The sequence below is a fragment of the Prionailurus viverrinus genome, chromosome D2, assembly GCF_022837055.1.
Source record: "Prionailurus viverrinus isolate Anna chromosome D2, UM_Priviv_1.0, whole genome shotgun sequence".
NCBI classification, from domain to species: domain Eukaryota; kingdom Metazoa; phylum Chordata; class Mammalia; order Carnivora; family Felidae; genus Prionailurus; species Prionailurus viverrinus.
In genome coordinates this window covers 69,942,171-69,967,972 of record NC_062571.1, presented here as the reverse complement: position 1 = coordinate 69,967,972, position 25,802 = coordinate 69,942,171, and the positions used below count along the sequence as shown (strand labels likewise).

General features: G+C 41.3%; 1 protein-coding gene across 3 annotated transcripts in view; it reads left to right on the top strand.

Annotated features, from left to right (window-relative positions):
• GPAM (glycerol-3-phosphate acyltransferase, mitochondrial) overlaps positions 1–25,802 on the top strand; it is a 63,680-nt gene that overhangs the window by 23,665 nt on the left and 14,213 nt on the right. For 2 of the 3 annotated variants that reach the window (XM_047825906.1, XM_047825908.1), the window contains exons 1-12: positions 3,175–3,352; positions 5,076–5,206; positions 6,322–6,444; positions 9,237–9,310; positions 12,562–12,675; positions 14,892–15,038; positions 15,642–15,738; positions 16,404–16,540; positions 19,343–19,442; positions 19,773–19,985; positions 23,186–23,299; positions 25,033–25,118. In XM_047825906.1, coding sequence (XP_047681862.1) covers positions 5,105–5,206; positions 6,322–6,444; positions 9,237–9,310; positions 12,562–12,675; positions 14,892–15,038; positions 15,642–15,738; positions 16,404–16,540; positions 19,343–19,442; positions 19,773–19,985; positions 23,186–23,299; positions 25,033–25,118 — 1,307 coding nt within the window. In that variant the 5' untranslated portion in view covers positions 3,175–3,352; positions 5,076–5,104. Of the gene's footprint in view, positions 1–3,174; positions 3,353–5,075; positions 5,207–6,321; positions 6,445–9,236; positions 9,311–12,561; positions 12,676–14,891; positions 15,039–15,641; positions 15,739–16,403; positions 16,541–19,342; positions 19,443–19,772; positions 19,986–23,185; positions 23,300–25,032; positions 25,119–25,802 lie in introns of those variants that run through there. The other variant, XM_047825907.1, reaches the window with a different exon arrangement.

The following is a 25,802-nucleotide window of genomic DNA, read 5'->3' as shown; positions in this document are numbered from 1 at the left end:
ACTTTTGTTTTTTTTTTTCAGTAATATTTAATCAGAAAGAAATGTAGGGCTGTGTGTGTTGAAAATCTCAGACAACGTTCTTTTAATTTCTAGGCGTTTGCTTTGGGTCTTTTAAAAAGATTCCATGTCTCTACTTCTTTTGGCCACATAGAATACAGATCTAATTATTTTTTTTTTAATTTTTTAAATGTTTTTATTTATTTTTGAGACAGAGAGAGAGAGCATGAGCAGGGGAGGGGCAAAGAGAGAGGGAGACAGAATCAGAAGCAGGCTCCAGGCTCTAGCTGTCAGCACAGAGCCCGAGGTGGGGATCGAACTCATGGAGTGTGAGATCATGACCTGAGCTGAAGTCGGACGCTTAACTGACTGAGCCACCCAGGTGCCCCTCGAATTGTTTTTTAATGTCCTAGTTTACTGAGTCTGTAATCTCTGTCATTTCTGTGATTCTTTCAATTGATTCATTTTTCTCCATATATGGACCATTTTTTCCCACTTTTTTTTTGTATGCCTGATCATTTTCAGTTGGTTGCCAGACATTGTGAACTGGGTGCTGGATTTTTCTGATTTCCTTCAGAAAAGGAATTTCATTTCCTTTTCTAATTTCCAAGTACTGTTGGGCCTTGTTTTGGGACACTGTTCTTGGAATTGGTTTGATCCTTTTGGGGCTAGCATTTAAGATTTGTTAGGTAGGACCAGAACAGCAATTACCCTAAGGTTATTTTTACTCCACTCCCAAGGCAAGACCTACTGAGTCATAAATTATGAGGTTTCTGATCTGGGTGCCAGGATCAGGTCCTGTTCCTGGTCCTGTATGATCACTGGGTACCTTTCCACTCTGACTGGTGGGAACAGAACCAATTCCCTGCCCCATGCAACCTTTGGTGATTGTTCGCTCTCTCTGTCTAGGTGGCTCTTTCCCTGGCCTTGGTTAGTTTCCTCCCATTCACGTGCTAATCAGCTGAAGACTGGAGCACGACCTGTAGGTCTTCACAGCTCCTCCTAACACGTGTAGTTCTCTTCTCTCTAGGTCTCTACTCCCAGCTCCAGCTGTTTGGGCTTCCCTGGTCTCCCGATTCTATCTCCTCAACTCAGGGAGTCTGTCTAGCTTTTTCTGGATCCCCCTCTCTGCACTGCTGTCTGGCACCTGCCTTAGTAAGCGGAGTGCTCACCTTGTTTGTCTGCTCTCTCTTATGGTCTGCCCTGCCCTGCCCTGCTGCCTATTTTATTTCTTTAGTTGTTTTAGGAGGAGAGTAAATTCAGTCAATGTTGTTCCATCTTAGCTGCCTTAGCTGCTGGATTACTATAAATTATTGTTGTTCTGTTGATACAACAGATTGCTGAGATTGTCAGCTGTTTCCGAAACAACTCTCCTTACGTAACCTGAAACACCTTGCATTGCAATCCACATCTGCAAGTACAGTTCATCCTTGTGCAATGGATGTTACAGAAGAATAACTACAAATAAACTCTGTGAAAGAGAATGTAATTTTCCCCTCTGGCTTCCATTTCCATTCCTGTAATGCTCTCACTCTTTCATTTCACATTACTTTCTCTTTAGCTGTGACTTCAAACCCTGAGATGTTCCTCTGTTTTCTTTTTTTCTTCTTCTTTTTGGTCAGGGACCAGAAATCTATACACAAAATGTCATGATGTTTTGGGATTTGAATTCATGGTATTCTAGTCAACATAGCCTTTGAAGACTTAGGTGTGTGCTTGGAGTTAAGGTGTGTGTGGGTTTGAATAAAGACAGGAATTTGGACTTCAAGCAGCTCAATCTTTTTTTTTTTTTTTTCTTGCATCGCCACTCCTACAGTTTTGGATTGTTTTAAAAGAAGGACCCCCCCCCCTGAATTCTGAGATGAATTTAGAAATAGAAGCAGAAAGTTCAAGAAAAGGAACTCTTGTTTTTCTTCTTGTTCCTCAGCTTCAAGAGTAGCTATTGAGGGTTTACCATAAAGGAGTGCTGTTTTTACTGAGACCCAGAAAAGTCACTGACATTGACGACGAGTTCGTACTCTTGTGGAAGAATGACACAAATTGATAAAGATCCAGAATGTGGCACCTGGGTAAATCTGTGAGCTTTCACAGAAGGGTGTGATTACTGAGGGCTGGAGAAGTTAGGGAAGGCTTGGGGACCTAGTTCAGGAAAGAATGATAGAATTTAGAAAAGAGTGGTGTGGGCACGATTAAGACTACGGGAGCCCGTGTTTTGACTAGGGACAACCAGAGAGGTTGCTGTAGGAGCTCCTCTTGGCGACTGCGGGAAAAGTCGAGGCCTATCTGTTGGAGGCCTACGTGCCAGGCTCCGGCATGTGGACTGTGGAGAGCTCTGGATGGTTTTTGATGGGGGGACGCGGAGGGCATGTTTCGATAGAAGTGGGGGTTAACGTTCATAGAGGAGATGAGGACTGGCAGCAGAGGTGTGAGACCACGGACTCTGCTCCGTCTTAATCACCTTCGTATTCCCATCTGCCAGTTCAAACAATGTTTGTTGTTAAGGTGGGGGTAAAACGTTATCTTTTGCCTTCCGAATTGCTAATGTTCTTGATAACCACTGGCCTTGTCAATGGCATGACAAATATTGTGAAAGAACTTCCTTGTGACCCCAAGTTATTTTGTTTGAAGGGTGAGAGGTAGGCAGATTTGGACTCGGGCTCTTTTAAGCCTTATTTATTTTTCTTTCAACTCATTTTCTTCCATTGTAAGGAAAAGGCACTCAGCCACCGTTAACAGACATTACACAACAGGGCCGCTCCCGATCCGCAGCTCCCCCAACCCTGACAATTTCTGCAGAGTCTTACAAATTTCCTAACCCCACACACACGCACAAGTGAACCAAACGGCCGAGGCGAACACTCCCCAAAGAGCGAGGCGGGGGTACAGACCTCCAGATGGGCAGAGTTGACACAATGGAGCCTCAGGCGCACGTGCAGCAACGCGCAGGCGCGCGCACACGTGACTCTGCGCCGAGGCGGAGTAACCTTCCGATTAGGCGCTCGCGCTCCGTTATTGGCCCCACCGGCCCCCTTGTGTGCGCACGTTCTATTGCGATCCGAACGCGGAGCCCGGGCACCGCCCCCCCCCCCCCCCCCTCCCGCCCACGTCTGAGGTCGGCCCACTCCCTCCGGCTCCGCTCACTCGCGGGCGCCGCTTGCGTCATCGGGACGCGACGTTGCAGCAGCACCGGCGGAGACTTGAAGTGCCGGCAGCTGCAGCAGCCGCAGCCGAAGCCGGCGCAGCTGCCGGGTGCGGACCGCGAGGGCGAGAGCGGCTGCGGGAGGCTGCTCGGGCCCGGAGCGCCGCGCCAAGGGCGTCGTCGCCCTCTCCGCTGGACCCGGCGCGACGCCGGCAGGTTATTCTTATCCCCCGAGCTCCGGGGTTCCTCCTGAGAAGTGGGCCCGGCTCGTGCTGGGTGGGGGGTCGGGATGGTTCTCTCCCTGGGAGACCGGGCCGCGGTGTGGGCTCCCCTGGAGGAGGAGGGAAGTTCCCGTGGACTGAGTAGCCTACGCACCTCATTGCCTTTGAGGCTGCTGGGGTGCTCTGCAAGCAGCTGGTGCTGAGAACAGTCCGATGGCACATGACCATTGATTGGTCTGAGCGTGGCACCGTGTGTCAGACGCTGTGTTAGGCACTTTATAGGTACAATCCAGCCCTCCCAGCAACCCCCAGGAGGTAGGATCTAGCATTATGCCCATTTTCCAGATGGGGAAACCCAGGCATAGAAGTTAACCAACTTGTTCAAAGTCACACAGATGGTCAGCAGTGGGTGGTTTGAATTCGTGTATGTTTGGCTTCCGAGGTGAGCCTCCTCCGATCGCTGTTCTTACAAAACCCAGAGTTGGTTCCCCTCAGCCGATAGTCTGGCGCCTCCAGATTTTGATTTAGTTAGGGACCTCGGATCAACGCTGTAGGGAGGGAGGAGCGAAGCCGTGACTTCCTATTGGCAATCCGCTCTCTCTTCTTCCACTCCTCCAGCTCTGGGGCCACCAGGGACTTTTTCTCGGGCCGCAGCGGGGCTCCCCATGTTTTAGCTACATTCTGCATGGGAAACTGATAGTTGATTTATTTTACAATCGTGAAGAGCTTTCATGCCAGGTGTATTGCTTTCCTATTTTCTCCTGGCCTGTTAGGTTAGGTTGATGCCATGTTAAATTGTTAAGGATGTGCTATATAATGATTGTGCCGAGGACAGTAGTTGCCGCAACAAACCCGTATGGGGATTATAACGAAATCAGAATATACGCTCCAAGTAACAGTTACCCTGGACGTGACCTTTCAGAATTTTAAAGGAATAATTTAAGGCCAGGTGAGAAATAGACAAAAGCTGAAGCAGTTTGAGAATTAGGGAGTTTTTATATTTTAGGTTAATCTCTGTTTTCTTTAGCAGTGCACCGTTAGTGAACATTTTCCCTTAGGGTATGAAAAGACATCGAAAAGGGTAAAAGCTTTTAAGTCCGATATTTCAAGATGGTGTGGTTTTGATTTAAAGCTTTGTAGATGTATTAAAAGTGCAAATGCCATTGCATTTAAGACATCACGAGAAAATTGAGAGCTCAATTCAGTTTAAGTGGGGAACTTTAGAGGCGCTCTCTCTAAAAGGCTCTTGCCTTTACCCATGCTTCCATTGCATAGTATGTATGACCAAAATTACCAGCACATAATTAAGGAAAATTACCTATTTGTGTGCATACATGTAACTTACATTTAATCAAATAAACACATGGCCTCCATTCTCCCAGGAACTATTCAGTTATTAATGCAAATAAAATAATTCTTCGTCACCTACCTGAAATAAGCTATTATTTACGTTGCCCTTTCATGGCTGTTTTATTCAAGAAGTCTAAAGATGCAGATGTTGATTTAAAAAAAAAAAAAGAACAGTCTACCGGAGATGTTGTTGAGTTTAAACACATCAAACACTGTTTTTACACATCAACTAAACATGGTGGAAGCCCATCAGAGGTCATTTGACATCGTATGATGGAACAAAATAACGTCGAGGTCAGAATTTTGAGTTTTGGTGTCTACTGTCTGGCTTATTAATTTAAATGGTGTATATATCTTTTTTTTTATAGCACATGATCTGGGAGTTACCCCTTGTGACATGGATGAATCTGCACTGACCCTTGGCACAATAGATGTTTCTTACCTGCCAAATTCATCAGAATACAGTGTTGGTCGATGTAAGCATGCAAACGAGGAATGGGTAAGTTGAATAGGGGTTAAAAACATTCAAAGATGTTCATTTTAATGTTGTTTATGAAGGTGGAGAACTGGAAGCGACATAATATCGAGTAGAGGTTAATATCTAAACAAACTGCCTCCAGCTGTTAGAAGGTATGCCTATGAGGCCTCATATTTAAAAATTCTTATGGTTTTATGTTAATTGGGAAGAGACAGTTGGGTAGGATATTTAAGCACAGTGATTATGTTAAAAAGCAAAATACTTTGCATAGAAAAAAAAAACAACTTAGGAGTTGTTTTGGGTGGTGTACTTTCTGTATCTGTTTTCCATAATGTAATAAGTATGAATTTTGTAATGGAAATAAAGGGGTTTTTTTTCCTTCTAAATGGGAAATAAATTTTAGTATGAATCTCAATTCAAAGGATATGCATTTTCTTGTATTGTGTCCCCCCCCCCCCCATTTTGACATAACATGGCTTGTTTAAAATATTTCTTGAACACTCTGCTTTATATAAAAATGATATCAGAGTTTTGGGGTTTTTTTCTGCTAAGTTTTGAGAATGTTTTGTCTGGTATTTGAGCAACTAATGAACTCAATGAACAAAATGTTTAAAACAGGAGCAGAATTTGACCCTAACTGGATAGTACAGCTATAATTTAAATTCCAGCCAGGATAAAGGAATGTTACATAAGTTTACCTTGTTTTTTAATTTAAAATATTTCAAGTTGTATGTAACAACTTGCTTACTATGTAAGACTTTGTAGTGCTTTTGTGGGCGTCTGTGATTGAAGAGGAATAAGATTAACTGTTCCCTGTATGGACCCAGGAGCCTGATTTTATTTACCTGCTACTGTCATGGGCTGTTTAATCTTGCCTTTGAACCTCTGAGTGTGCAGACGTCCTTGCTAGCCATTATCATTTTTCGGTGTTCAATTTTTGCTTATGTTCCAAGTTTTGTTCCAAGTTTTGATGATGGAGGGGAGTACCATGAAGGAAAATTACACTGAGGAACTTATACTACCAAAAGAAATCGAAGTACTAAGTTTCTCTTCTGAAATATCTTAGTTTTAGAGAGAAAGTGGACAAGTATAGTTTTCTTGCCATTCAGACACTTTTTCCCCTTAACATTTATTAGGGTGAGTGTGGTTTCAGACCTACTGTCTTCAGATCTGCAACCTTAAAATGGAAAGAAAGCCTAATGAGCCGGAAAAGGCCATTTGTTGGAAGATGTTGTTATTCCTGTACTCCCCAGAGCTGGGTAAGAGTGTTACTGCTTGTTGACCTTTAATAAACAGAGTGAAATTCCAACTTTGTGTGAATCTTATTACTGGGTAGTCTTAATGGACTTAATTCATTTTAAGAACTTAGGCCCATGTTTATAAACCAAATTATTGCAAGTAATGACGTTGACTCAATTTGTCTTTCCATTCATTTATTCAGTAAATACTGGTTAAACAGTTGATGCGAAGTGATAATTTGGTTGTTTTAGTTTAGTATGACTTTAGGGGAAGAGTAGATCTTACTTTTAGATAACTAAGAGTTGGTGGGAACCTTCATGTAACTTCTACATGTTGAACTTTTAACTCAATGTTCAACTTCTAGCAAGATGAGCAAGGGGTAGCAGGAGAGAGTTTTAAAGCTTCAAAACTATGGCTTTGCCCTACTCTCCTTTTGGTAAGTTTCTGCTGGGGGAGGGTGAGTAGGGATGGAGGGTGTCTGTTGACTATGATAGTGAAGGATGGTTACTAAATGTTAGGATGAAGATTTAATTTATTTTATTTTATTTTATTTTTTTTTAATTTTTTTTTTCAACGTTTATTTATTTTTGGGACAGAGAGAGACAGAGCATGAACGGGGGAGGGGCAGAGAGAGAGGGAGACACAGAATCGGAAACAGGCTCCAGGCTCTGAGCCATCAGCCCAGAGCCTGACGCGGGGCTCGAACTCACGGACCGCGAGATCGTGACCTGGCTGAAGTCGGACGCTTAACCGACTGCGCCACCCAGGGGCCCCTTAATTTATTTTTTTGAGAGAGAGCGCAAGCACGTGGGGGAGGGGCAGAGGGAAAGGCAGAGAGAGAATCCCAAGCAGGCTCCATACCCAGGTCAGAGCCCCCCATGGAGCTCCATCTAATCACCATGAGATCATGACCTGACCCGAAATCAAGTGTAAGATACTTAACTAGGGCCACCCAGTTGCCTCCCAGGTGAGGGCCACCCAGGTGCCTCAAGGATGAATATTTTAAATAGAGTGTATATGGGCTTGTTGTTTGTATCTTGGTGAAACAGACACAAGTCATGCAAAATCATCCATATTACAGTGTAGTATTTGAAAAGTCACTCGAATGAGTGGTCAGCCTCTGTTGGCAGTTTGCTAGAGGGATGAGTTAGCACAGGAATTTAGAATCTAACGTGGCTGTGTTCTCCGGCAGTAGAGTTGCCTTTTAAAAGGTATGCCTGGACGTTCAGCTCTCTGTGGGATGGGCCAGTTATCAGGACAGAAATTCTGCCATCTAAGTGCCTGTCATTTATAAAGATTGCTTGTAATCTGTATAAATATCTAGCTGTACTGCGTGAATGTTCTATTCTGGGTTGGCTTGGCAGGAAGTAGAATTCTGAGTCTGGTATAAAGGGATTTACTAACTTGGAAAAGATTTGTGTGGGACCCAAGCAGTTTATGTTAAATACTCCGGTCTGCTCAAGAATGTCTTAATCATAAATATTGTTCCTTTTAGAACAGAAGTGCTATGTTGGTAGAATGGAACGGTCATGATAATTTGCGGTCCGGGAGTATGGCCAGTTCAGGTTAATAGGCCAGTAGAAATACAAATTTAAATAGATGATCATGTGGCTTTCTTTTTAGACCTGGCATCTTATCTAATTCTAATTTCAAATGCTTAAAAGATCAAAATAATACCTTGACTCTAATGTGTTCTTAAGTCAGAAGAGAATATAGGAAATTACTTGGTGGTGGTGATAGGAGTGGTTTGGGGTAGGAATAGGTCAGTAGTATAGTATATAATTGATTTTTGCTTAAATACAGTTCCTGTTGGAGCTGAACTTGATCTTTGATGTTCTTCCATGGCATGTTTATTTAAAATGATTTTTAAAATACTTACTAGAGATTGTGAGCAGGGGAGGGACGGAGAGAGGAGGAGAGAGAGGGAGAGAGAAAATCCCAAGCAGGCTCCATACCTTCAGCGCAGAGCCTGACATGGGACTCAATCCCGTGACCAGTGAGATCATGACCCGAGCTGAAATCCAAAGTCGGATGTTCAACCAACTGAGCCACCCAGGTGTCCCTATTTAAAAAAAATTTAAGTAATATTTTTATAATATTTTTTTGATATTTGCTACCCTTTCTCTGATACCCTGTTTTCCTGATCTCTAAAGAGATTCACTTAAATATTTTTATATCTTTTATTGAAGGTACATTATGCTTTCCCAACATTTATCTGTGGAAAGCTTACCTTTTTGTCCACACTGATAAAGCTATAGACTTTCTCTTTTGAGCAGAACTCTCTCTGAATTATCCCTTAAGGTTTCCTGTAAAGAGAGTCCCCTTCAGCCATACGTTTTCTAATGAAGTAAACATTTAGAGCGAGATGTAGATTTGAATATTAAAAACCCCTGTCAGTCTCAATTTTTCTGTCTGTAAAATGGGGATAATAATTACTGTGTCAGCATTATTGCCAGAGTTAGTAATCTAAAGATAACTATGGTACTTAGCACGGTATTTTTACATGTGGCAAACACTGAAATCTTCAGTGTTCCTGTCGTTGATTTAAGCTCTCTGTAGCTTTAACTCTTTTGGGTTGAGGGTGGGGAATGAGGCAGGACAGGGAGGCACAATTTCCTTTGCAAGTTTGTGACCTTCTCTGAAGGCTAAAAAGTACTTTTCTCAATAAAATGTAATTTTTCTTCATCACTTAGATTTTTGCAATGCCTAACTTCATACTTGAGTTATAAAAGTTATCAAGAAGTGGTAATGTGAGCTCTTTGCCAGAAATCCAATTGTGTATTTATGTCTGTGTGTATTTCGTTTCATGTAGGATAAATTTTTCAACTCCAGTATCCCATCTTTGGGTTTGCGGAATGTTATTTATATCAATGAAACTCACACAAGGTAAACAGAAGTTTCTTATATTTCTAATACATCTCAAAAGAAGAACTGTAATAATCAGTGCCTGTACCTTAAGATGAATCTCTTCATGTTTTTGAGTTAATAGAATTGAGCTTGTGACACAAGAGGCTTTATCTAAAAATTGGAAGCAGTACAGCCACCTGAGAGATCTGTTACTATTACTGCTATGTAATTACATGGTAACTATTTCATGAGGGCGTAGATATCACCTATAGCTTTCTCTTTTTGTTTGTGTGTGTGTTTGTGTACATTTTAATTTTTTGATGTTTTATTTTATTTTTTGAGACACATGGAAAGACAGAGTACCAGCAGGGAAGGGGCAGACAGAAAGGGAGACACAGAACCCAAAGCAGGCTCTAGGCTCTGAGCTGTCAGCACAGAGCCCAATGTGGGGCTCAAACTCACAAACCACGAGATCATGACCTGAGCCAAAGTCAGACGCTCAACCAACTGAGCCACCCAGGCGCCCCATTTGTATATATATTTTTATTAAAAAAAATTTTTTTTAATGTTTTATTTATTTTTGAAAGAGAGAGAGAGACCGAGTATGAGCAGGGTGTGTGTGTGGCAGGGGTGGGGGGGGGAGGTGGGCAGAGAGAGAGGGAGACAGAATCTGAAGCAGGCTCCAGGCTTTGAGCTGTCAGCACAGAGTCCGACACGGGGCTTGAACTCACGAACTATGAGATCATGACCTGAGCTGAAGTCGAACGCTTAACTAAGCCACCCAGGCGTCCCAGTATATATATATATATTTTTAAAACTTATTCATTTATTTTGAGAGAGAGTGAGTGGGGGAGGGGCAGAGAGAGGGAGAGAGAATCCCAAGCAGGCTCTGTGCTGCCAGGGCAAAGCCTGATGAGGGGCTTGATCCCATGGACCGTGAGACCATGACCTAAGCTGAAATCAAGAGTTGGATGCTCAACCAACCGAGCCACCCAGGGGCCCCTGTATACTGATTTTATATCTGAAGTGTGACAAAACATGGTAAAGATTTATCTGAGGAAAGGGTAGGGTTGAATGGCTTACAAATTATTATTATTTTATACTTAAAAATTGAAATCAGCCTGATCTATGGAGTTTTAGAAGATATTTTCCTATATTGAGCAAATGCTCTTTCATTTATTATTAGCTTAAGACTTTTTTTAGAATTCTTCCAGACTTCAGACACATGGGGATGGGCTGTTGGGCATCTGAGTGAGAGAAAAGAGGCTTTGTTTTAGTGAATCTAGGCTAGGGGATAAGGGAGGGGGGAGGGAAGATTGTGTGAAAGTCTGTGAGGCGGGAGAGAATGGCAGCCAAAAATGCTACCAGTCCTTATAATTCTAAGAGTAAATGCCTGGGATAGGTCAGTAGTAGGCTCAGGTGATGAGAAATGCTTTAAATTCTGTGAAAATTTATCTAAGAAGTCAAATACTTAAATTTGAAGGCTTTCTGGAATTACTAATCATATTTTGGTGGTGAGATCATAATTGAGAATGGCAATACTTGCATATATATTAAATGCCTTTTTTTTTAATAGAACTAAAATCAAGGGACATATTTTTTCCCATTCCCATGCTACCCTTCTGTCTCTATCTTAAATTTAAAGGAGAGAGGAGAAATTCTGGGCCACTGATTGTTTTTTTTCCCCTTTTTGACTTGGTTAAGATCCTAAGAAAAGGGATCTCATAGAGAGCCTCTTCTTGTTTATGTAAGTAGACATTTTGTGTATAGAGTCAGAGGGTTCATTAGTTGTCCTCAGTTGGAGGCAGTTAAGAAAAAAAAAAGCATATGCCATATTGACTCAGTGATATGAAACCATTCAATGTGATAATGACTCGGTGATATGAAACCGTTCGGTGTAATAAACTGCCTGTGTGGTTGAGCTGGCTGTTTGGCTGCTCTGTGTGTTACATGAAGTGAAGGGTAGACGTTTTTATACACACACACACACACACACACACACACACACACACACAGCTTTCAGTCTATTACAAAAGGATTTCATCAAGAACTGGGACTTTGTGCATTCTTTTTTTTTTTTTTAATTTTTTTTTTTAACGTTTATTTATTTTTTGAGACAGAGACAGAACATGAACGGGGGAGGGTCAGAGAGAGAGGGAGACACAGAATCAGAAACTGGCTCCAGGCTCTGAGCTGTCAGCACAGAGCCCGAAGCAGGGCTCAAACCCACAGACCGCGAGATCATGACCCGAGCCGAAGTCAGACGCTCAACCAACAGAGCCACCCAGGCACCCCTGAGACTGTACATTCTAATAACAGTTCTGAAAGTATTCACTCAAGGAAGAATTTAGAATTAAATACTTACCCTATTGGACCAAATTTGCAGACAACTAGGAAAGGAGGAAGAAAAAGAGAATGTCAGCAAAAAAGATGAAGGAACAAGTGATTCCATAGTTCTTCCTCAAATTTCTTCAACTGAAGGCTTTTCAGAGTTCATGAATTTATATTTGAAATCTGGCCATTTGAATGTCCTTAAGGGGGAAATGATAATGAGGCATTACACAATCATTACACATGGTTTCAAAATATTGCATATGAAGGTTTCTAACCTTCTTTTTCTGAGTTCTCTGTCCCCAAGCCCCCATATAAATAACACATAGCCACCAACATTGGTGTGCATATGTCCTATCCCTTAGAAATGTCAAATGTGGGGGAAGAAAAAGGGAAAGAACTTCTGGCCTCATGAGCCCTGTATATAGGTGTTCAGGCCATACTTTAGTTATCCTTGACTTCCCTTGACTAATTCGCCTTGTCCACTCAATTTGAGAGTTAGCGATTATCTTAGAAGAATTACTATAATAACAAAAAAGCCCTTTATGGTAGGAAAAGACTTCCAAATTATCTCTTTATAGCCCACAGCCGTAAGCTATATTGCTTATATATACAGCATTGAACTTACTTTTAAAAAATGTAGTAATAAAATAAGGCATTTTTCTTTTTGTATTTGGTTTATTATTTGCAGAGTACACTATTCAGGCATTTTAGTACTCAAATTCCAAGTTTAAATTTTAGTTGAGAGTACATGAAAGAAATTGTGAGTGAAATTGCCACGGATCATTTTGAACTGCCAAGGAGAATTTGCTATAGGATAACACCAGATAGCAGGAATAGATGAAATGAGGCTTTGTTTCTACATCAGGGAAACAGCTGTATAATTTAAGCAGTTCATTTTAGGTGTTCCTAAGTCTTTTTTTTTTTTTTTTTTTTTTTTTTTCCCTTTCACGTTGCAGGCATCGAGGATGGCTTGCAAGACGTCTTTCTTATGTGCTTTTTGTTCAAGAGCGAGATGTCCATACAGGCATGTTTGCCGCCAACGTGACGGAAAATGTCCTGAACAGCAGTAGGTAAGGGTGGGGATGCTGTTGTAAGAGGAAGAGACAGGGAAGGGAGGTGGGGCAGGGCAGTATTGCCTTTATTAACCTTGGGACTCTGGGACTCTGTCTCAAGAGGGGTTTCCATTTCCAAATGTCAGATATTAAACTCCAAAGGAAAGCAAGGAAAGGCAGGAGAACAGATGGTTTTGGTGAGCAGTGCCATGTGGGAATAGCAGTCTTGTTTTATGCATTAACGATTGAATGAATGGGTTTCTAATATATGAAAGGAGAGTTGGAATTCAGAGATGCACATATTTCCAGTTCTCTGTTTTCTGTAATATAAATGTTTGGGACCTTGTGTTTTCCTGTTTTATTTGTTATTTGTTTTTTAAACTTGCTACTTCATAAAAATTTTTTTTAATGTTTATTTATTTTTGAGAGAGAGAGACACAGAGTGCAAGTGGGGGTGGGGCAGAGAGAGACGGAGACCCAGAATTGGAAGCAGGCTCCAGGCTCGGAGCTGTCTGCACAGAGCCCGATGCTGGGCTCGAACTCATGAACCATGAGACCATGACCTGAGCCAAAGTCAGGTGCTTAACCGACTGAGCCACCCAGGTGCCCCTTGTGTTTCCTATGTTATAACCAAAAGAGAAGCATGTTTGATATTTCTGTCAAATAATTTTTGAGGATGTAGGCACAAATTCTTGTACTAGAAAATCATTACTAGAAATTTTAAGAGAATAAGGTTCTGTCCTTGCTCTCAGAGGAACTTGCTTAGAAAATAGCAGAGACTGGCTTGAAATCAGATCGAACAGGGAAAGAAGTCATTCTCAAGTTTAGGCATTAGAATATGGGAGTTTGCATGAAGATCAGTCTCTACTCTGCCTCATTGGTGTGGCCTGTGGTGGACATCTACCTTGATTTGGGGAGCCAGAGACTACAGTGGTTTGAAAAGACTGCTTAGAAATGTAGATCTGGGGGCGCCTGGGTGGCTCAGTGGGTTAAGCGTCTGACTTCGGCTCAGGTCATGATCTCACAGTTTGTGAGTTCGAGCCCTGCATCGGGCTCTGTGCTGACAGCTCAGAGCCTGGAGCCTGCTTCAGATTCTGTTTCTCCCTCTCTCTGACCCTCCCCCATTCATGCTCTGTCTCTCCCTGTCTCAAAAATAAATAAACATTAAAAAAATTAAAAAAAAATAAAAGAAATGCAGATCCTGTAGTGTGGCTATGAAGACCTGAACAGTGGTGGGCCATGGTAGGTACTCAGTAAGTATTGAATGAATGAGTAAATAGCTGATAATGGAGATTTAATTATCTTGTCAATTACTTGTAAAAACATTCCTGGCCAGATTGAAATAAAGGTATTAAAGGCATCAGTGTCCTGTGGAATTGGTCTTTTGTATTGATGAGTTATGGGGCTGTGTGGAGCTTTGCTCCGTGCTGGTCTAAAATCAGTAGCAACAGTGGGAGAAAAAGGAATTATTTGAAACTCCTTTGGGTTATTATATATTCTATTTTCTAGGTAAAAACCTCCAAGTATGTTTTATCCCACCCAGGTGTTTTGACTAGTAACTAGAATATTAAAAGTGATTTAAGGAGGTTTAACCTCGTATGTTCTTCCCCAAGTCACGTGGAAGATTTACCAAACTGGATTAAATCTTCTCTCTTAACTTGACTGTTTATTGTTGTGTGTTGTTTTAATCTTGAGCGGTGCCTTTCTTACATTACTGGTTTAAAATGGAAAACGCTTGTAAATATCTATGCCCCTCTTTGATCCCTCCTAGAGAGTTTTACATATAGTTCTAATAAAGTCACAGTATAAATGAGTAATAAATTAGATCTTCAAAAGAAAAATCTCATGTTACTTTGGTAGTGAGCTTTGGATACCTCTGAACTATATGCCTAAAGGGATAACCTTTCTTTCTCTCCCCTCTGCTAGAGTGCAACTTTGTGTCCCTCACAGCATATCTGGAACGTTTCAATTGATGTCATTGTTACCCATTGAATTTGAGTTAAATTCTTAAATCGGCCTTCCAGATTCCTCAGGGATTCATTGATTCAGGAATATAATATCCCTAATATTCAGTAGGCAGCCAAACAAAACACATCTAACTTGAGCTTATTGTGTTAATCACATATTAAAGAGAAGATAAGTTTTGTTTTGTGATTTATATCTATGATTTAGAAAATACTGAATGCAGGATGTCACATAGAAACAGTTACATTGTCTTTCTGCTTTCAATTCAGAGTACAGGAGGCAATTGCAGAAGTGGCTGCTGAATTAAATCCTGATGGTTCTGCCCAGCAGCAGTCAAAAGCCATCAATAAAGTGAAAAAGAAAGCCAAAAGGATCCTTCAAGAAATGGTTGCCACTGTCTCACCAACGATGATCAGGTATTAAAAGGCAAAGCAAAAAGCTTTCAATGAGAGCTGTTTTGAGCAAACAGGGACTGAACCATTGGGCTTTCCTAGCACAGTGGTTTTGGTCCAAAAGAAATTGGACATAATCTGATGGGAAAACTAACTCCTTTTTATTTTTATATTTGTATTCAAATTATGTGGGAAGTAGCACTGTGGTAGATTTTAAGGTTCCTTAATCTTTGTTAACTAATAACAGCCACTGAATTACTGCTGACCTCTCTCTAGACTTGTGAGCCAGGGTTCACACACCCATATCTTAAAGGGAGTGGTTTTATATGGCATTCTGCTCACCTAAATGTTCATTTGATCATTTGTTTCTGATGTGTAAAGTCTGCTGTTTGAGTGAAATGAAGATTTTAGTCTGTAATAAATAAAAATGGAAGATTTTAGTCTGTAATAAGTAATCTATATCTGTGAGTCTATATGTAAAAGTTCAGATGCAGATACAGACACTAAGTCACTTGAAAGCACTTTTAGGTTGTAGGTTCAGAAACTTGAATAGATAAAAGTCAACGTCTATATAAATGTATGTATATGCATTTAAATTCCTTTTCTTCTCTCCCCCCTCCCCCTTAGACTGACGGGATGGGTGTTGCTCAAACTGTTCAACAGCTTCTTTTGGAATATTCAAATTCACAAAGGCCAACTTGAGATGGTTAAAGCTGCAACTGAGGCAAGAGTTTCTGTGATCTGTCATTCCATTTTCCCCTTGTTTGTGGATGATGTTAGAGCTCTTCTGTATGGAAATGTTCTTTTGTGTGCTGTGTGCATTCCTGCCCATTCAGCAGATGCCCCCCCTGAGAGATGTACCACAGTAGCATTTGGTGAGGGGCTGAGAGGTGGGTGAAGGGGGACCTGCCAGCTGTGCAGGATTCCTTGGGTGGGTTGCTTTGCAACAACTCTAAGAGCAGGTGGAATAATCCCTATTTATAAATGAGGAAATATAAAGCACAGACAGATTAAGATTTCCCAGTCATGGCTGGTAAATGATCGCCTGTGATTTCAAGCCAAACCAGGCTTGCCTCTCAACCCTTTGCCTTTTTTCTTTTTTTTTTTTTTTTTTTTAAACATAATCAGGGCTGCCTCTCAGAAGACAGAGAGAGTCCACTTGAACTCTCCATTGTGCTTCTCCTTCCCCAGCTCCTTTTTATTGTGGCTCTGGTGGTTTTCAGCCGCGGAAGTATTACAATGCAAGACGTTCATGTTACCGGAAAATGTTTTTCAAGAACGAGTCGTTGATCAGCCTGTGTTTGAGTGATTCTGACCAAATATGAAGTTTCAGAGTGTGATCCAAGTTCGCGTTTGAGTTTGAACTTTGGCATTTTTTTCTTTTACTAGATGAATTTGCCACTTCTGTTTCTACCAGTTCACAGATCACACATTGATTATCTGCTGCTCACGTTCATTCTCTTCTGCCATAACATCAAGGCACCATACATCGCTTCCGGCAACAATCTCAACATTCCCATCTTCAGGTAAGATCAGCTTGTTTTGAAATGTAAGGTATGGAAAAGATTGTATCTTAAATTTTTCTTTTTTTTCCTTTTATGGTTTGAACCACGTTACTGTAAAGATGACATGAGCTGCTTTACTTTCATTATAAAAATTTATTGTGGAAAAGTTGAAAAGTACAAAAAAGCTATAAGACTATCACCGTTCTTCCTGTGTTCTGTGTGGAATGCTTGGTGAACTGTGAATACCTCAACTTCATGGGCAATATTTATCAAATGGCTGAAAGGCAATTAGACCACATAGCAAATTACTGTATCAGGGTTGGCAGTAGGGAAGATGGGGGTGGGGGTGGACAGTGGTGTTGGTACAAAGTAGGTGAGAAGAACCACACCTGTTAACTTTGACCTCGTAATTTAGTAACACTAGAAACATGTAATGATTTCAGCATGACGCAAAAGGTGTATTTTAGAAGTTTTCAGAGGATGCGGTGGGTTCCGTTCAGAGGAAATAGCATGTGAAGATGCAGAAAGTTTCAAGTGTGTGGTACGGTTAGGAAGTGGCAGACAGTTCAATAGGGTTAGGGTTAGAGTGCAAGATATGGTGGGAAGGGTCAGAGGCCAGAGGTGGCCATTGCGTAGGGAGTGAGAGCTGGGTCAGAACAATTTTTAAGCTGAGAGTTTAGAGTGTATCCTGTAGTTGAGAAGTGGTCAGATTTGCATTTTGAAAAGTCACTCTCGATTAGAGGGAGTTAGAACCATTCTGACTGTATTGTAAGCGTTCAGGCAAAAGATAACAAAGGCTTAGATTAAAATTTGTAGTGGTGCTCTTGGTGAGGAGGGCATAGATTTGAAAAGTATTTAGTAAGGTGAATTTATAAGACCAAATGCTAGTCCAGAGTGGGAGAGGGGTTGATGAGGGAGGGACACTCCTTGATCTTTACCGCCAGGGTACTAGGTACATAGTGGAGCTGAGCACCAATGGGGAATGAACAAGGAGTAGGTTTAGTTGGTTTGGGATATTGAAGGCTCAAATTTCAAAGCATAGAGCATCCCTGAGGTCAGCTCTGAGCAAGCAGTAGGGAGTATGAGGAGGATGGACTTACAGTAACAGGAAGGGAAGTGGGCTTGTGGGTTGTGCACACAGGGTCTCACAAAGTGGCAGTCATCTCCCTTTCCTCAGCCTCACAGTCCAAGGAGCTCCTTCCTAATTGCTGGGCTCAGAGTTCTGTGGCTAACCAGACTCATGTGAATGGTTGAGCGGAGCCATTCATTCAGTCAGCTGATTCTTACCCAGCTATACTTTAGACAAGAGTGAAGAAGTGCTGTGTCCTTTCGTTGAAATTGCTCATAATCTACTGGGGAATGTAGACAGATAGCTCTAATACAATGTGATATACCCGTACGGGGCAGACATGCTTCTCTAGGGACTAGAACATCTGTTTACTCTTCTGCACACCTCTTCCCAGTATTGAGGAACCTGGGAAGTTGCATTAGAAAGTCATCAGAAAGTTGGGGTGTCTGGGCAGCTCAGTCAGTTAAGCGTCCAACTCTTGATCTCAGCTCAGGTCTTGATCTTAGGGTTGTGAGTTCAAGCCCCATGTTGGGCTTCGCACTGGGCATGAAGCCCACTGGAGGGGAAGAGTGTCATCAGAAAGTTGTTGGCAGGCATAGATTTAGAGCCAAGAGGAGTGTTCCCTTCGGGCTCTAGGGAGGCCCTGCCCTGTACAGTTTGCCTTTCCTACAATGAGAATAACTCCTGTAATCATTCCCTCCAGGTTCTCAGCTTGGAAGTGCTCCTGGAAGGATCCCATGGAAATGCATGTTAAAAATTGATAATTTCGCATAATCCAACTTTTCTTTTCATGAACTCTATGCCAGTCGTTGCTTAGCTCGTCTTTCCTTCGTACGTGACAGCCAGTCAGTGACCTTACCTGTTGATCCGCAGCTTTCTTTTGTTACGTGCCAACCTATACATTCACAAGTCACTTTCTGGGGCGGGTTGTTCCGTGGGTGGCTCATCTCACATTCGCTATGAACTTCTCTGCAGTCTTGTTCTCAGAGAGTGATATTTAGCTCTGGGGACATCTTACTGTTGCCTCCTTATCCTGACTACAGAAGATACTGGAAATATGTGTTGATATTGCTATTTTAAGATCATTCTATTAGAGAAGAATTAGGAAGAGGCTCTGCGTTTGGAAAGGTTGATTTGCATATTATAAAATTTCATCGTAATATAAAAATCCATCGATGTTGTAGAAAGAAGGGATTGAGAAAAGAATCGCTTTATCCCTGTGTAAGTGTACATGAAGCACATTCTTGTTTCACGTTTTGGAAAATTGGTTATGCTTGGTTTGGGTTTGATAAAATTATCATGGGCTCACAGAGATACTCTCTAAGCAGTACTTTCTTGAAAAAATGTCCCCATAGGAGCTTTTGTAACCTCATATTCATTTTGTAGTTCATGTGCCAGAAACACATTTCAGGATGTCTAATGGTTGGTGCCCTGAGACACTTGACAGGGTTTTAAAATTTAGCAGTATTTCATAATCCTCTTAAAATCTGTAACACCACCTTTGCAGGGATATCGTACAGACTTCTTTTGGTTGTAAACAGACATTAATAGGGCTTCAGTACACAAAGTGATGTTCTGAAGGCTGATGAATGATGTAAGCGACTGAAACATCAGTAATATGGAAAGTGGAAAAATACAAGCAGCTCAAACGACACGTGGTTTATATTCATATGGTGTGTGTTGTGAAGTAAGTTGGAATTTAAGTATTCGTATATTTTTCTATATAAATAACTAACGCATTCTTCAATATCTAGTACCTTGATCCATAAGCTTGGGGGCTTTTTCATCCGACGAAGGCTAGATGAAACGCCAGATGGGCGGAAGGATATTCTCTATAGAGCTTTGCTCCACGGGGTATGTATGCTGTCTCAGTGTCCTTAAAGCAGTTATAGTCGTTATTCCACAGTAGAAGGAAAAAGAGACTTGATTGAGATTTAAAAAAAAAAAAAAAGAATGTTGTCTGTGTAATTATTTGAGTGGTATTGTTTGGGTATGGGTTTGATGATTATTTTTGTAATCACCAAAATAGAGCTTGGAGGAGCTGACTTGCTATTATTTACGTGAGTAAAACACTTTGTCAGTAGTGAAGTTCTAGGTTTTCATTTGTTGGAAGATTTAACTTGGCTGAGCTTGTTCTAAGTGGAGCGGGCTTGATTTCATGTTTACGTTCTCCTTCTGTTCCAGCATATAGTTGAACTACTTCGACAGCAGCAATTCTTAGAGATTTTTCTGGAAGGCACACGCTCTAGGAGTGGGAAAACCTCCTGTGCTCGGGCAGGACTTTTGTCAGTTGTGGTTGATACGCTGTCTACCAATACCATCCCAGACATCTTGATCATACCTGTTGGAATCTCCTACGATCGCATTATTGAAGGTCACTACAATGGCGAACAACTGGTAAGAGGGTTGCCCACCCAAAAGTCTTCTTCGCTCTCAAGTCTTTTGCTTTTAGAGAAGTGCTTTTGGAATTAGGAGGGTTTCTGGTACTGTTTAAAACAGGATACATGTAGAATGGGCACGGTGAGTAGTTTTCATCTTTTGTGCCCGCCTGATGGGTAGTGCTAATGTGGCGCTTCCCTGCTCTCGGAGGGAGTGGTGTGGCTAGATTCTTCAGTGCTGGCCTCGATCGTGGGATCGGGATCGGGAAATGGGAGAACACTTGGCCCCATGTTGCCATCTCTGCCTGGAGGGTTATATATATGTCGTTTTCCCCGGGGTTGTAGTTTGTGTATAAATTGTAAGTTCAGCCTGACGAAATGCTGAGATCATGTTGATAAAGCAATTTAGAATAAATTAACTTGGTAGGTGGCAGTAACTTCTTAGTAAACTTTTTATTGAAGTGAGCATAGTAAGTTGCAGAAGAATGCACAGATCATAAGCCTGTAGCTTGAATTATCCTATCCCAAAGTGAACATGCCCGAGGAATCACGCACAGCAAGGGACAATATTATTAGCCCCTAGGAGCCCCCCTTGTGCCCCTTTCTTCACTGTCCCCTCAAGGGTAACTGTTTATCGTGACTTCTTACAGAATAGATTGGTTTTGCCTATTTTTGGACTCTTACCTAAATGAAATTGTGTAGTGTGTGGTCTTCTGGTTTTCCTTGCTCAAGTAGGTGTTGGTGGGATTCATCCATGCTGCATATAGTTAGAGTGTGTTCATTCTCACAGTCGTGTAGTATTCCAGTGTATGCGTGTACTATGGTTTATTCAGTTGAAAACAGTTTGGTTTCTAGTTTTTTGACTATGGTCAATCTTGTATATTTCTCTTGATGAACACAGGTATGCATTTTGTTAGGTATGTACCTAGGAGTGGAAATGGTTGGGTCATAAAGTATACATATGTTCAGCTTTAGTAGATACTGAGTTTTCGAGAGTGCTCTTACCAACTTCCCATTCCTACCTGCATTGTGAGAGTTCCAGAGAGATTTTGTTTTGCTCTTGTTTAGTGTGGAAGCATGCCAGAAGCTGAGGGACACTAGATAATTTAGAGGCTTTACGAATGAAGTGATGAGCTGAACTGTTACCTGAATTTCTCTTAGGAGACCCCTCCTTGTGTATATTTGTCTGTCTTGAATGTGTGCACCACTCACCCTGTCTCATGAGGCCATATCAGAGTCCTGTGTCCCTTATATGCCTGGCATTGTGCCTTATGTCAATTAATGTTCAGGAAATGTTACTAAATGAATAATAGGGTTAAAGGCCACCGTGGGGCTGGATTTGGCATTCAGTTGCCTAATGTGAGATATTTGGACGCTGGTGATCATCAGACTTCGTATTAAGTGGCTTCTTTGACATCGTATTTTTCTCAGAACTGCAAACCGTTCTCCTTCCTGTTGTACCAGTTTTATCTTTCGTTGATTTGCAGTGGTATTTTTTTTTTCTTTTTTAAGCTTTAAATTTTAGTTCCAGTACAGTTACACAGTGTTATATTAGTTTCAGGTGTACAAGATAGTGACTCAACAATTCTCTACATTACTCAGTGCTCATTGCAAGTGCGGTCTTCACCCCCTTCACCTGTTTCCTACACCCCAGGTTACCAGGTTACCCCCTCTGGTATCCATCTGTTTGTTCTCTATAGTTTTGAGTCTGTTTCTTGGTTTCTCTCTCTTTTCCTTTGTTATTTGTTTTGTTTCTTGAATTCCACATATAAGTGAAATCATATGGTATTTGTGTTTCTCTGAGTGGGTTTATTTTGCTTAGCATTATACTCTCTAGTTCTCTCTCTGTCGCTGCAAATGGCAAGATTTCATACTTTTTGTGGCCGAGTAATATTCCATTGTGTATGTATGCACCACATCTGTATCCATTCTTCTGTCGATGGACACTTAGGCTCCTTCCATAATTTGGCTGTTGTAAATACTGCAATAAAATAGGGGTGCGTGTATCCCTTTGAAGCCTTTTTTTTTTGGGGGGGGGGGGTAAATACCCAGTAGTGTGATTCCTGGATCATAGGGTAGTTCTGTTTTTGACTTTTTGAGGAACCTCCATACCGTTTGCCACAGTGGCTGCACCAGTTTGCATTCCCACCAGCAGTGCACGAGGGATTCTTTTTCTCCACATCCTCGCCAACACTTGTTATTTCTTGTGTTTTTGATTTTAGCCATTCCGACAGATGTGAGGTGATATCTCATTGTAGTTTTGATTTGCATTTCCCTGATGATGAGTGATGTTCAGCATTTTTTCATGTATTGGCCATCTGTAAGTCTTCTTTGGAGACTTATCTATTCATGTGTTCTGCCCATTTTTTAATTGGATTATTTGTTTTTTCTGGTGTTAAGTTGTATCACTTCTTGTATATTTTAACACTAACCTTTATCACATATTTTGTTTGCAAATATCTTCTCCCATTCAGTAGGACGTCTTTTAGTTTTGTTAAATGTTTCTTTTGTTATGCAAAAACTTTTTATTTTGATGTAGTCCCAATAGTTTATTTTTGCTTTTTTTGCCCTTGCCTCAGGAGACCTATCTAGAAAAATGTTGCTATGGCTGATGTCAGAGAAATTACTACTTGTGCTCTCTTCAGGGATTTTTATGGTTTCAGGTCTCACATTTAGGTCTTTGATCCATTTCAAGTTTATTTTTGTGTATGGTGAAAGAATGTGGTCCGTTTTTCATTCTTTGCTTGCTGCTGTCCAGTTTTCCCAACGCTGTTTGTTGAAGAGGCTGTCTTTTTCCTATTGCATATTCTTTCCTCCTTTGTCAAAGATTAATTGACCATATAATTGTGGGTTTATTTCTGGACTTTGTACTCTGTTCCATTGATCTATGTTTTTATTTTTGTGCCAGCACCATAGTTTGTAGTGGTGTTTTTGTGAATGGTGTGAACAGTGTACTAAATGAATTAGCGTTAAGTGTTCTGTTTTTCATTGACCAAACTGCCTCCCCTCATGAAAGGATTACATCTTGTAGCATCTTGCGTGCTGACCATTTTCTGACGGGTCTCAGTCAATGAATACGTACTTTCCCTCTTTATTCAGTGTTGTCCTTTTCAATACAAACCTCCAGTTTCCATAAAAATAACTGGTAGTTTTTGTATAGCAGAATACGTGTTAGCTTTATCTCTTATCCACACTATTCTTTTGAAAATTGGAATTTAGGGAAAACCTAAGAAGAACGAGAGCCTTTGGAGCGTAGCTAGAGGCGTTATCAGAATGTTACGAAAAAACTACGGATGTGTCAGAGTGGATTTTGCACAACCATTTTCCTTAAAGGTGAGTGTTGGAATGAGGCTCTGTTAAAGCCTTGGCGTAGCTCCGAGTCAGAAGATGTGGCCTCTGCCCCTGCCTCTGTTGCCTCCTCTATGTGTGACCTCAGTTTCTTCTCTTGTAAAATGAGGACTATGTCAAGAATGGCATTTCCTGGGGCGCCTGGGTGGCGCAGTCGGTTAAGCGTCCGACTTCAGCCAGGTCACGATCTCGCGGCCCGTGAGTTCGAGCCCCGCGTCGGGCTCTGGGCTGATGGCTCAGAGCCTGGAGCCTGTTTCCGATTCTGTGTCTCCCTCTCTCTCTGCCCCTCCCCCGTTCATGCTCGGTCTCTCTCTGTCCCAAAAATAAATAAATGTTGAAAAAAAAATTAAAAAAAAAAAAAAGAATGGCATTTCCTAAATTATCCCACCAAAGTACGCCTGTTGGCATGATACTAAATGTCTGTCTTTGGGAAATAGCGGGGTCCGTATTTATTATTTTTTTTAGTTCGCGGGAATTTTGCATGTTGCTTCATAATATATGTTGCTATTTTATATTATGTTCTAAAATCGCCTTTATGGAAAAATTTCAAAACCTAGCCCCTAAAGTAGGGTACAGTTGACAGTCCAGGATGATGTTCTGTTCTACTGAGTGGAATCTCGCACCCGCACATTCAAAGGGATAGTGCTGTTCTTATGGAGGAGCCTGGGGCTGTGGGTCCCTGGGATCCTGGCAGTTTTAAATTCCTAAGATTTTCAAGTTGGTAAAGAAGGAGAAGGATGAGTATGGAAATTGGGAGCCCAGGGGTAAGGAGCAGAAGTCCTGCTTTTTCCTTTTTCATACCTTTACTTTAAAGACTCTAACTGCCGGGCTGGACGCTTCCTGGCCTTACACGCTTTCACCTTCTAGGAGCCGTGCCATTTCTTACCATTTTGTCTTTTTCAAAACCATTGCACATCTTCCCTGTATTGTTAGGATTTGCTTTTGGATGGAGGTTCTTTTGACTATTATGTAACCCTCAGGTTGTCAGATTTCCTTTAAAAAGCATGGTTGTGTTGATTATCACTAATAGTAATAATTGGGAATGTCAAATAATTTCGTGTAGATGTGAGAAAAGTTATGAGTTTTCCTTTAACTTTTATCTATTTTTATTTTATTTTTTTAATATGAAATTTATTGTCAAATTGGTTTCCATACAATGCCCAGTGCTCATCCCAACAGGTACCCTCCTCAGTGCCCATCACCCACCCCACCCCCACCCCCCCATCAACCCTCAGTTTGTTCTCAGTTTTTAAGAGTCTCTTATGGTTTGGCTCTTTCCCTCTTTTTTTTTTTTCCTTTCCCCTCCCCCATGGTCTTCTGTTAAGTTTCTCAGGATCCACATAAGAGTGAACACATATGGTATCTGTCTTTCTCTGTATGACTTATTTCACTTAGCATGACACTCTCCAGTTCCATCCACATTGCTACAAAAGGCCATATTTCATCCTTTCTCATTCCTTTAACTTTTAAATAATTGAGCTTAAGCACCACTGTCCCATCCTTTCTATCATCAGTCTTTCGGTTTTGCGCTTGCCAGCATTCTGGGGTGAGTCCGCGCTTCTGAAGGTCCTTGAGTGTGGTACTTGTGCCCTGTAGCGTGGCTCATTTTATAAACTATTCCCTTTTTACTTTTTGAAGAGCAAATTGTATTTTATGTATGTTTATGTAAGCAAGACAATGAGAGTTAATGATTGTGTTGTATTCCCCCACGGCTCCAGGAATATTTAGAAAGCCAGAGTCAGAAACCGGCATCTGCTCCACTCTCCCTGGAGCAGGCATTGCTACCAGCCATCCTTCCTCCAAGGTAAGATTTGTGGAAATGTTGTATACTAACGAAACCAACAAGTATCTATTGTTCCCTCCACGGCATAGAAAAATAGGTTACTTTTCTGAAGAATGTGCATGTTCTCGTTTTCACTTCCTCACTTTGAGGAACTTTTCTCTTGGTTTGATAAAGGATAGTGAAGTGATGGGTTTTCATATTAGTCTGGAGGTTTCTGATTATTTGCCTTATAAAATCTTTTTGAGTGTATGAATCGGGTAAGAGTTCTTGTTTGATTTATGCTTTTGAATGTGGGAACTGAATTCCTTTTGGTAGTAGTTTAGGTTATGTATATTGTTAGTGCAGAGTATGAAAGGGTTTTCCTATGTCAGTTTTCCAGAACTCAAATTGAATTGTAACTTAGAGAAATTAAATATTAAGCCCTTCCCTTAATGTGTTCAAGTGTTGAAATTTTAGAAATGTTTCAAAATGAGGTGTCGGGGGCACCTAGGTGGCTTAGTTGGTTAAGCAGCAGACTCTTGATTTCGGCTTGGGTCACGATCTCATGGTCTGTGAGATTGAGCCCCGCGTTGGGATCTGCTCTGATAGCATGGAGCCTGCTTGAGATTCTCTCTCTCTCCCTACCTCCCCCACTTGTGCGCACATGCTCTCTCTCTCTCTCTCAAAATAAATAAACATTTTTAAAAGATTAAAAAAAAATCAAAA